The following is a 12,548-nucleotide window of genomic DNA, read 5'->3' on the forward strand; positions in this document are numbered from 1 at the left end:
TTGCTCACTTCATCTATCATAATTTCTTCTAAATGTCTTAGGAGAGATTAGTTCCTCTAACTATGCAGATGCACACATGCCTGGTAGAGCTATGCAGACCTTCCCATCTAGGACAGTTGCACTGGGCTGTGCAAGAAGACTGCTATTCTTGCAGGTATAAAATATGCACCAAAAGAAGTTGCCAGATGGAAAGTTCTTTTTGTGCTTTGGGTTTTTTTTTTTCCCAGTTGCAGCAGTTTCATAAAATGAACCACCCTCTACCTTACACTGCTGTGCTTGCAAGTTTGGCTTATCATTTTTCAAGTATTGAGGCCAAAATCTTCATTGGGCTGCTTTGGTGCTGCCATGGATGCTCTTGTCCTGGACAGAACCAGCATAAGCCTCCCCTTGCCCTGCAGCTGGTGAAGGTCAGTGAGGTTCAGCAGAATTTGTATTTATACTCTTCCAGCTCTTCAGCAATCAACTACCATTTGCTATCACTAGGCAAAACCAGTTCCTTGTGGAATGTCTCAGGTTGGTGGCTTCCATAGTGGAAGTTTGGTGCTAGCAGCAGCATTGTTCTGAGGGCAGGTTTGCTCTTGAAAGCCTCCAGAGCCAGGGGAGAAGCAATAGCATCGCACACATCTCTAAGCAAAGTACTCAGAGAAGCAGCTTTTCCTTCAAACACCATCTTCATTAGTTTCCAACCACATTTCTACCAGCAAGTCCAAGACACTGGCATATAAAGTTCAGGTTCTCTAAAGTCACATCCCAGTTCTCCACATCTGAAAATGTCTTAAAAATGGTGCAAACAGCTGTCAGAGGAGAGTAGTGTGAAGGTGAAAGGATGTGTCCATGTGAGCTGCTCCTGTGCCACCGGTAGGTCCTGAACGTAGCCAAAAGTCTGTGAACAAAAAATATTTGGTTTACACAGAGAAAATATTTGCAAAACCATGCAGAATTCAGTGCAAAATACCAAGAAGCCCAAAGAAACTAAACTTTGGGCCAAAATGCATGGTTTTGATCCTTGTCTTTGAAAAACCCATTTTGTTCAAAAATTGGGCCATAGGGAAAGAGTAAAAAGCCACTTAAAGCACCTTGACCAGAGTGCAGACACAGATCCTATTCGCTGCTCGTTTTGGCTGTGCCTCACTGCTGCTTGTGTGCAGCTGTCGGGGAATAAACCATCAAAGCATTTGCTTTTAGCTGTGTTATTGACTCACTCAGCTGGGCAGCTGTAAAACCCCCAGGCCGGGTTGTGACACAGCCTTTACGTTTGCTGGGGCACTTTGACCTGCACAGAGAGAAACAGCTTTGGGCCAGAGCCAGGAGAGGTGCTGGTGGGAGGCAGGCAGCTTCTGCACACCCCTGCCCTGCCTCCTCCCCCACCCTGGCCCCAGCACAGAATCACAGAATGGTCAGGACTGGAAGGGACCTCTAGAGATCACCCCAGTCCAACCCCCTGCTAAAGCAGGGTCCCCTCGATCAATGGGCACAAGAACACATGCAGGTAGATTTGGAAACCTCCAGAGGAGACTCCACACCCTCCCTGGGCAGCCTGTGCCAAGGCTCCCTCACCTGAACAGCAAAGAAGTGTTTCCTTGTATTTAAGAACTGTTTGTGTTTCAGTTTATGTCCATTACCCTTTGTCCTGTAACTGGACACTACAGAAAAAAGGTGTCTCCCCATCCTCCTCACATCCACCCTTTAGGTACTTATAAGTGTTGATAAGGTCCCCTCTCAATCTTCCCACAGCCTTTCCTCACAAGAAAGATGTCCCAGTCCCCTGATGATCATTGTAGCCCTCCATTGGACTCACAGACCATAAAATGTGTTTTCTGAGTTTGTTTTCTAACTAAAGCTGAGAAGCAGCAGCTGTATTAGAGCTGCAGTTTGACTACAGGCGCTTGATCTCTTCTCATGCTGGTGTGGAGTAAAGCACAATTGGTGCCCAGAAGCCCGAGGCTGAGCTGAGCTGAGCAAGGTGGAAGTTCCCCCGAACTCCGCTTTCCTGCAGCTGAGGAGTGTGCCCGGGGGCTGCTGGAGCTGAAGTGATCGCTGGAGCTTCTGCATTGCGCACCGGAGAATCGGTAAGAAAGCGTTAAAACCAAAGAGAATGGGTTTGTTCCGACATAACTGGTTGGAAAAGTTCCCACGAGGGCGGGTTGGCCGAAGGGCGGGAGCGCGGCCGGCTGCGCGCAGAGCCCGGGAAAGGTTCAGTGTGGGAAACGACGGCGGGGAAAACCTTTCTGCGGAAAACACGCAGAACCTGACCTCATCATTCCTCCTTCCTCGCTAGCGCCGTCCCTCTCCCCGTCGGCGGCGCGGGCTGGAGGGGCTGCGGAGTCCCTCACCGCCAGCTGCCTCCTTGGGGGCTTCTCGGCTTCGTGCCGGCGGGGATTGGAGAAGCCGGAGCCACTGTCCAGGACCTTTCCCTGGGCATCCCCTTTCCCCGGGGCAGCCTCGGGCGGCCGCAGGTCCCGAGCAGCCCCCCGCCTCACACCTATCCGGAGCATCTCCCTGGGCACCCCTTTTCCCGGGGCAGCCCCCCGCCTCACACCTGTGCGGAGCATCTCCCTGGGCACCCCTTTCCCCGGGGCAGCCCCCCGCCTCACACTTGTCCGGAGCATCCCCCTGGGCACCCCCTTTTCCCCGGGGCAGCCCCCCGCCTCGCACCTGTTCGGGACCTCTCCCTGGGCACCCCTTTTCCCCGGGGCAGCCCCCCGCCTCGCACCTGTTCGGGACCTCTCCCTGGGCACCCCTTTCCCCGGGGCAGCCCCCCGCCTCGCACCTGCGCTGGGGGTCCGCCCGCGCCCCGCCCCGCCGCTCCCCGCCGCCGCCGCGCGGTGGCGCCATCGCACCGGGGAGCGCTGCGGGTGCCCCGCGCCGCGCACCGGGCAGCGCCCCCCCGCCCCGCCCCGGGCAGGGCTGTGGCACGGGCGGGGTAGGGGGCGGCGGGCGCCCCCCGGGTGGGTGCCCGGGAGCGCTCCTCCCCGCGGCGCCGCGGCCCGGGGGGCTGCCGTCGGGGCGGGAGGAGGAGGAGGAGCCCCGGTGGTAACGGGCAGAGGCGCGCATGGAGCGGCCGGGGAGCAACGGGAGCTGCCCGGGCTGCCGGCTGGAGGAAGGTCCGTCGGCGCGGGCCGCTACCGGCTTGGCGGCCGTGCTCATCTTCACTATCGTGGTGGACGTGCTGGGCAACGCGCTGGTCATCCTGTCGGTGCTGAGGAACAAGAAGCTCCGCAACGCCGGTGAGCGCGGGGCGGGCGCGGGGGGCGGCGCGGCCGGGCTGCCAACTCGGCGGCGGCGGGCGGAGCGGAGTGGAGCGGCCCCGCATCGCGCTCGGGGCTCCGCCGACCCCCGGCCCCGCACTGCGCCCGGCGTTCCTCTGACCCCTGGCTCCGCAAGGCTGTTCTCCCCGTTCCCTGCGGGGGTCGGCGGGCGGTAGCACCGGAGCGGTGAGGGGCATCTAAGGAGCCCCGGGGGAAGGGCGGGGGAGTTGCCGATGAGCCAGAGTAGCAGCCGCTCATCTCCTCTCCCCGGCGAGGCGTGTTACCGCGGGGGTTTCCCGACCCCCCGTCTGTCTGTCCCGTCCCGCTGCTTCTGTCTTCCAACTTCTTCGAACTTCTGTCTCTCAGAGGCAGCTGCAAATCGCGGAGCCCGAACCCACGTCGCAACTCAGGTAAAACCCGCATCCTTTCGAGAGAAGGGAAGCTCCGGCCTCGCTAGGAAAGAGTGAGGAAAGCAGGCGCCGAGAGGGAAAACTCCAAGTTCAGGGTCAGGTGCAGAGGAGACTGCTCATGTTTTTCGAACGAGCCTGTTACATTCCTGAACACTTGCTTTTATGTTCTAGCTTGGCTGGCTACTGTTTTGCATCTTAAATCTACTGTGCTTTAGATGACCGACTGAAAGTAGAGTGAAGATTTTTTTGTATCTGTTCCCTGGGCAGTTTGAAAGTGAGCTTTGGAGCTTTTCTATATTGACCACCCCAATGAATTAACCTAGGAAAAGTGCTAAGCTGATATTGGTAGTAACCATTTTTAAGGAGGCTGTATATTCCAAGGATGTAATTGCTTTTGCCTTCAAAGTCTGGTTATTTTAGCAAAGAAATAGCACTGGATATAGATTTTAGCAAAGAAATAATCCTGGCTATAAATTGCCCTGTAAGGAGTTTGAAGTAGTCTGTGTAGTTCTGCCTAAAATGTATGTTTTGCTAAGGACAACACCACTGTCCACTTCTATAGTGAAAGACATAAACTGACCTTTAGTTTCATAGCTTTTAAAATGGTCCTGATGAAACATCTCCAGTGTTTATAACGGGTAAGACAGTTGTAAGTATTTTGGGCATGCCAATCTCTCTCTGGCTCAGTCTTCTGTAAATTTGCAGTAACTCAACAGAGTTCAGTGAAATAAGCTGATGGATAAAACTGATGGGACAATTTCCTCCCAGTGCCTTTAATGTTTGATTGATTTATTAATGATAATACACAAATGGCTGTTGGCTTGGGCAGGTGCTGGATGCAGTGAACTGAACCAGTGAGTTGCTCTTTAACTGGTACATGAAGTGCAGCCCATAGTGTCCACAGTACACATCTGTGCCATGCTGGGTGTATGAGAACTTTAATGTAGTTGGGAAAGGTATTTTGTATTCTCTTCAGCTTTGCTTTGAAATATGTGCTCTGTGAGCTTGTAATCAGTGGTTCTGGGAAAGAAAATTAGAGACATCCTTCCCTTCTCCCCAAGGTAACTCCCCAAGTGTTTTATGTTATCAGGCTGATTGGGCAGCAAGCAGTTTTGAAGCTGTTTAGTTGATTTTATCACCTTTCCTATTGTTAATCACTTCAACGTATTTCATGTCATAAGACTGTTTTTGCTGTGTGTTGAATTGAAGTTCCTGAAAAAGTGGAAGAGAGCCACTTTGCCCTGAAATGACTATCAAGATGGTCTTGGAAATATATGAGTAAAACCAACAGGAGTGAAATCTTTGTTAACCTCTCTGATGTGAGGGGAGGTGGCTCTCCTTGCACACAAGACTTGAGGGTAACTAGTAGGGAATTCACTGTTACATGCTTCAAAGTGGCAGTAGGTGTTGAGAGACTCATCCTGCGTTGTCGACCTGAGCATTGTTCCTCCTTCAGTCAACAGTGTGAACTGGGAGCGACACCATGAATGGATGAGAGGGACTCAGCTGCAGTGCAACACCCAGGTTGGAGTTGTTCAAAAAATGTTTCTCTGCTCAAGTTCAAACTTAGGCAGTCCAAGAAATGAAAAGGACACCCGTTATGAATGTATCAGCTCTTGCCAAATCCTGAAAGTGCCAAGCCCTCCACTTCTGGAGCAAGCTTGCAAAGAAACTACTGAGAGCCCAGCTACAAGGTCATCGAGCTGAAGCTAAAATGGTATCACCAGTCTAAGCTGGATTCAGGCTGGGATGTGAAATTGGCACTGCCTCAGTAGCTGTGGTGGGTGGTCACTTTAATGGGGGTTGGGTTTTTGGTCCATCCCCTTAGACCTCTCTGCAACCCTTAGCATGGCTTCAGCACCTTTGCGCAGCCTGTAGCTGCAGTGGGCAGAGAGTAGGAGTGTGGCTGTCAAGCAGGATCTCACAAGGAGAACCCTGACCAGTGTGGTCAGTAGCCAGGAGGTGAGTGGTGTTCATGGGCAGAAGAAGCCCAGACTCACTGAAAGCCTTAGGCTTCCTTGGAGGTGGACAGTTCACATCCACAGTTGGTTGTCCATCAGTCATTGGAGAACTGCTGGTGTTCAGCTTTTCTACAGTAACATCCAGCTACCTGGACACTTGGAGCTTCTCATGTGGTCTGAGAGCTTCGGCTCAAGGCTTTGGTCCCTATACCCACAACGTAGGACACTTCAATAGTTGAGGGGGAAGAGTATGGAGAATAACTCTGCTCCTCTGGCAGGAGAGGTGTCTATATGGCATTATGGGAAGCAGGTGAGAAGAGGTGAACATTTTAACTGAGCCTCCAGCTTTTCACCTGTGGGTCCTGCCAGCTTTACAGGTGTGAAAACCTGTGCTAAAAACCACCAATGTTTTTCAATGAGTTCAGCTGCAGCTTGGGCAGAGGCTCTGGAAATACCCTTCTCCAACTGTCCTGAACCTGCTGCAAACTTATCACAGAATGGTAGGGATTGGAAGGGACCTTTAGAGATCATCTAGTCCAACCCCCCAGCACATTTTGACTGTGTGCCTTCCCTGAAAACCCACGTCTCCCACTAGTACTGGTTGGAGCTTTGTGTGCAGAGAGCGATTTCTGCTGCCTCATGGGTCCTTTTCCCTCATGGAAACATCTGTCTGGGGAGCCAAGACCTTCATAGGGGCAGGTATCACAGGTATAACTCTAATGAGGTCACTGGGCCCAATCAGCTTTTAATCTTCTAGGTATACCCTATACACTGATGTTTGCATAGTGCTGGGGATTTTGTGCTTAGACTGTCACACCAGGCAAAGTCAAGCGTCACACACAAGTCTGCATGTATTATGTCAACAGTTACCTTTGTCAGCCTAATGTGTACTCTTAGAAGAAATACTAGATCAGTTTGACAAGCCCTCCAACCAGAAAACTGTGTTGACTGGCACTAATTGTGTTTCCATCTCTCAATACTGTCAGGGATTGCAGGCGGGGCAACCAGCCTGTGCTTCCCAGCTCAGGCCATTTGCCCTCTGAAAATATTGGCACAACCTGAAGGTTTTGTTTGCTGGAGTGAGGGTTTTTTTATTTATTGTTCCAAGACCTCTGGAACTTCCTGGCTGGCCTGGCACATGTTCCTGCTCATTTCTCTTTTTGTTTCTGTTTAAGGTCGAGGTTAGGGATTTGGTGAGCTCCTTCATATGCTCTGACGTGCAGGTTTTCTAGTTACAGATGTAAAACATGGTTAGCAGGTGGTGTTGGGGGTCTTCCCAACTTGCTTTTTGGAGAATTTTGTTGTAGTTGAGATACTTTTTATCTTCACAGATAAGGAATGCTTATACTTCTGAAGAAGAGTAATGGTACTGTACCTTTTTAGCCTCGAGCCTATAGTGTTGATAGTGTTGCTTTTTTTCTCTGATATACCTCTGAACATGATGGTTTTGGTATCTTTTAGCTTTCTTTACAAACTGTGTTGATTTCCAGCTACTAATTTGATAGTGGATTTTCTATTTCTAACATGTTTTATTTATTTTTAAAATTCGACTCTTGCCTTTAAAAAAAATCTCTTATTTTAAACCAAATAAACTTTTAAAAAAACAATATTGCTTTTTAGTGAGGAAAGGAGGGCTCTACCAAGGCATCCTTAAACATCTTCCAGTGAGCATTGTCACATTTGCTCGTATTTAGGTGTTTTCTCTCAGTTATTTACGTGTCTGGCTGTTTCTAGTTTTGGGGAACTGACCTTTTAGAGACACTGTGTTGGACCATGTTCTGTTTCCTTATCTCAGATGCAGCTGAGAGCTGTGATTGGTTTTCTTCCAACTACTGCAGGATTTCCTTGTCCTAGAAAGCTATCCATTATATGTAGATGTGTTGAATTTTTAAGTTTATTTAAAATTTGTTTATTTTTAGCAGCACAAACCCTCCAGCATCTGCCACAAGCCTCACATTCCATCTTTTCTTTCTATACGTTGTGATAAGATGCTTCAGGAGCTGCTCATCTGGTATGCTGATTCATTTGTCTATGGCAAACGCCCACTAGTGCTGCTGGTGCCACCTCTGACCCTCTGAAATGTCAGGGACTCTGCAAGAGGTATTTTGGCTTTATGGTGTTGAAGGAAACGTGTTGTCTGTCAGTGAAGCAGTTTGAAGGTTGCTGGGACTCTAGGGAACCTTGGAGCTGCACCCCCTTCCCAGCTTCTTGCGGCTGTCTAACGCAGAAGGGTGGCACCCAGCACCCCATTGATCTTCACAGAATCTTAACGGTTGGAGGGACCTCAAAAGCTCATCCAGTCCAACACCCCTGTTAGACCAGGACCACCTAGAGTAGGTCACACAGGAACTTGTCCAGATGGGTTTGAATGTCCTCAGAGAAGGAGACTCCACAGCCCATCTAGGTAGCCTGTTCCAGTGCTCCCTCACCTGAACAGGGAAGAAATTCTTCCTTGTGTTTCTTTGGAACTTCCTATATTCTAGCTTGTACCTACTGCCCCTTGTCCTATCATTGAGAACAGCCTCGCTGCATCCTACAGACACCCACCTGTTATGTATTTGTAAACCTTAATGAGGTCTCCTCAGTCTCCTCCGAACTAAAGAGCCTCAGCTCCCTGTGACATCGAGTGAGCTGCTGACAAATGGTCTTGCTGTTGCTTCTCCACTGTTGGTGGAGAGTAATCTGTGACACTGTTTGGTTTTAACTTCGTTATTGACTCACACAACTGAACGGTGATGAATTTGCCACATCAAGCTGACTGCTAGCAATGCTCCTGTGTATCATTGGCTTTAGGAATGTTAACTGCAGCAATAGAGCTGCTCCAGAGCCTCCTGACTTGGTCTGGGGCTTGGCACAGTGATTACACAAACTGTAGGGTCAGTGCAGAGAAGTTGTTGGAAGTGGTCTGTTGTGTGAGCAGTGGGCTCTGGGAGCAGTGGAGCTGGAGTGCTCTCAGCCACAGAAGGTGGGAGGAGTGACAGCAGCACGAAACCTGTGAGAAAATGATTTTGGATTAAAGTAAAGCATGAACTTTAAGTGTAATAGCAGTGTAAAGTGAAGGGCAGTCTTGGGGTTTTTTCCTAGAAGGTGATTTACATCATGAGACACAGAGGAATGGCACTTTGCTTGGTCTGTCTCACGGCCACAGGGCACAGCCTCATGGCCAACCTGATTTGGAGAAGTCTCTGACTGCCATTGCTTTCGTCTGCTCCAGCTTTGGAGGTGCTTGAGCTTGGATTATCACCCAGACCCTTGCCCATCTCTCCTCCCAGCAGTGCTGTGCTGTGCTCGTGGCCTGTGGGAGCAGTGAGGTGTCTGGAGAGCCGCAGAGGAGGCTCAGACCATCCCTGCTCCTGTTCCTGCTCCCGCTGCCGTGCTGCTCCTCTCCCATGCTGTGCTCCTGCAGCTCAGGGGGGAGCACCAGCACTCTTGGGCCTCAGCATTTCAGAAGTTTTTTTTGGAGTGCAGTAGCTTTATAAATATTTCTAAGCTAGTCCTTTGTACAGCTCCATACGAGGTCTCGGGGGGATTCCATCAAAGCCACCAATTTTGGGGTTTGCTGTTTTTTTCAGGAACACCCTCCCCCCACCCCTTCCCATTTACAGCTCATGTGGATGGGAATATTTTTAGGAGTGCTGGATCTCAGGAGACACTTTATGAAACTCTGTGGAACTTCCAGCAGAAATCTCTCTTCCTTCCCCTCCCACGCCACGTTGGTTTTCAGGACAACAGGCATTTGGAGCAGGACTTGAACACAGCACTAAGTTGTGGATGTGCAGCTGTGGAACTGGGTTAAAATACTGCTGGTTCCTGGGTAAGTGAGCAGGGCTTAGCATGTGCTTCAGGCATAGCGGTGCTTCCATAGCCAGATGGTATGTGGTTAAGTGAGTGACTATATGATAAATATATGATTGAAGAGAAATGAATCAGGTTTCCACTAGAAACGGTAACTCTGGTGTTTATGAACTGAGGAATACTTGTCTTCACAAAGTGTTCAACAAAAGTTTGGGTTTGTGTTGGTGGAGATCATCTGCATATAGTTGAAACAAAAATCCTCTTGTTAGGAAAATCTGCTTGTTGTATCCCCTCTCCAGGAGGGCCACTCTCTCAGTAAGAGTTAGCAAGCCAGGTTCAGCCCAGTGCTGAGCTCCCTTTCTCCCTCTCTGAAGCCTTGAAAACCCTTTTGCCTTCTGTCTAGCAAAGGCTTTTGTTTTTTTTTCCTTTCAGCCCCAAAGAGTGTTACCTCTCCAGGACTTGATGTTCCTAAAAGATCTGGAGAGCCAAGCACTGGCTTAAATAACAGCAAATTATTAATTACTTTGCAGACAGTCTTTCACCATAAGCTGGAACATATTTTGTGAAGAGAGAAGTTGGGCATACATGCCCAAAGTAGCTGTTCCCTGTGTGACTTGTGGAATGATTAATTAAAAGGCTTAAAAAGACAACTATCATGTGGTAGCCTATAAATAAAATGGAAATTAATTCAGAGATGGAGTTTATTTATTTTGGGTTTTTTTTTTCCTTCTTCTCATTTTCATTGCATTTTGTTTGCCTTTTTTCCTCTGTGTAGGATGTTTAATCCCTTCCAAGTCCATCCCACAGCAGAGAGTAAGGGGCAGAGGAGGACAGGACCGTACTTTGGGCTGGTTAGCAGGGAGAAGGCTGTGTCACAGTCCCAGGACACTCCTGTCCCTGACAGCCCTGGTCTGATGGGATTGCTCTTTGTGGAGGTTGTCAAAGGAAGCCTGTGGTGTAGCTTTCTCATGTTTAACTATTCTCATTTCCAAAAACTGGAGTGAAGAGCAGTGAGTCCTGGTCTTCTGAGACCATCCACTTGATGTCTCTTGTTGAGAGACCTCAGATCTTGCTTTGCTGATCAATCCCCAGCATCACCTTCAGATGTGATGTTGACAAACACTGCAACGGCTGCAGGGGACTAAGGTCCAGCAGCCCAGGGTCCAACTCACCCTGAATCCCTGCTTATCCTTTGGCTTAGATGCAACATGTGTGAGCCTGGGCTTGGTTCTGGGTGACTTTCAGGCACAGCTGAGCCAGATACTGGAGCTGCAGGAGAATGAGTGTGTCACAGCTGTGGATCCTGGGCCAGCATGAAAGGATGCAGGTTAGAGGTGAATTCATCAAGGGCTGGGGCAGGAGGTGAGGGAGAAGGAAGACAAGTTGGAATGTTGATGAAGTGGTGAGAATCTGGCCACAGCAGGAGGAGTAGTGGTGGGATGTGCCAGTCACAGCCAAAGTGAACAAAGGTGGGTGGTGGGATGCTCAGATTAACCGAGCTGTGCCTCTTCTCTGTGCTGAGGGGAAAGGTGGGGAGAGCTGGCAGTTCTGCCTGCTGCAGATATTCCTGTTTGATGCTAAGGTCAGTTGGGCTCAAGAGACCATGATGTCTGCTGGGAGGGAACATCACTGGTGCTGTGGGCTCTGAGCAGGCACACAGCCTGCAGTTCCCTGGGGCTCTACAAGCTGTGAGTTAAATGGAGTCTAACGTATTTCATCTTACTCTTGGCCTTGGGTTTAGCCTTCAGATCTGAGAGGTTTATTTCTGTAGATATTGCAGTAGAAAGTAGAACAAATTGAATCTTAATGGAGTGGGTGAAATCCATGGCAGAGTCCCATTTGGATGCATCAGAGGCTGGTGCCCCAGCCTGTGCTGCCAGAGGGAAACACTGCCAACAGGCTGGTGGGAGGGAGCAGCGTCCCTGGGGTTCCCACAGCACAGCCCTTTGAGGCAAGATGTGGGTTGCACAGCTCTCCTCTGGCCTTAGCTCGTTCCTACTTGTGAGGAGATTTGCAAGGTGGGATTTAGGAAAAGGAGATGTTCTCCAGTTGGCCCAGGATTTTCCAGTGACTAACTCTCATTCCTACATGCTGTGGGGTGAGGAGAGCCTAGTGACCACAGCAGTGGGTCCTATGACTTGTGTACTAATAGGGCATAGGAAGGTTTGTGGAGAGAGCAGCAGGTAGAGAAGATAAGAGGCAGTAAAAGACTGGGGTCTTGGTGCATGGGAATGGCTTGGGCTCTGCTTTTGGGGTGGAACTTCTGGAGACTGGGAGGAAGTGATCTGTGCTCAGGACTGATTCTTCTTTCCCTACCCAATCCATTACTTATTCTCCTGCTTGCCTATGTTGGCCAATTTGAGTGGCAAGAGCCATCCAGACCTCACTGTCCTCCCACTTTTTCTTTGTCCCCAAGACCTGTTTGCAGACTGCTGAAATACTCTTGCCTGGCCTTTTTAGTGCTGTGCATTTGCCCTCCCAATGTGTATTGATCAGCACTCAACTTTGAGGTTTCCTTGGGCCAGTGGAGAGCCCCTGGCTCGGGGAAGAGCAGAGTCATACCAGCGTTGGCAGGAGGGATCGAGGCTCACCCATGTGGCAGGTGAGGGAAGAGCTGACGGAGGCTGGATTTTGAAGCACATTGACAGAGGAGTGAAGGGTTAGGGATGTTGGGGGATGCAATTTGGGCTTCTACATGTGTCCCTGAGGGAGCAGTGAGAGAGGGATGGCAGCAAAGTGGCACTTCCCCCACGCTGCTATCGGTTTCCAAGCAAAATCTACTGTTGTTCTTGGCTGGTTCCTAGGAAAATGGATTATTTCGTATTCAAAATATTCACTCCTGGATTGAATAATATTGCAAAAATAACTTAAATGTATTTCTTTCAGAACCTTATGGTATTCCATGGAAATGCTGTCTGTTTATCTGCTGGGGCTGCCAAGCACGTACTCCAAAGACAAGTCATCTTGCAACTCATCGGCCTTTTAAATAGAAGGGGAGAACAATAGCCTGCCAATAGCTCTGGCCCCACACTGTCTAAGGACAATGGCTATGCATTGTAACATTCACTACCTGCAGCTTTTCAGCAGCTTTCCAGGGTCATATCTCTGTGTTGACATCACTGGAGAGGCACCTT

The 12,548-nt window shown here is 49.9% G+C and overlaps 1 protein-coding gene across 1 annotated transcript in view; it reads left to right on the top strand.

Moving 5' to 3' along the window:
• Window positions 1-3,052: 3,052 nt before the first annotated feature.
• The window catches only part of GPR50 (G protein-coupled receptor 50), a 42,626-nt gene continuing 33,130 nt past the window's right edge, over window positions 3,053-12,548 (top strand). Inside the window, exon 1 of the mRNA XM_062006708.1 lies at window positions 3,053-3,227. Coding sequence (XP_061862692.1) covers window positions 3,053-3,227 — 175 coding nt within the window. The remainder of the gene's footprint in view (window positions 3,228-12,548) is intronic.

This window comes from Colius striatus, chromosome 13 (genome assembly GCF_028858725.1).
Source record: "Colius striatus isolate bColStr4 chromosome 13, bColStr4.1.hap1, whole genome shotgun sequence".
Taxonomy (NCBI): Eukaryota; Metazoa; Chordata; class Aves; order Coliiformes; family Coliidae; genus Colius; species Colius striatus.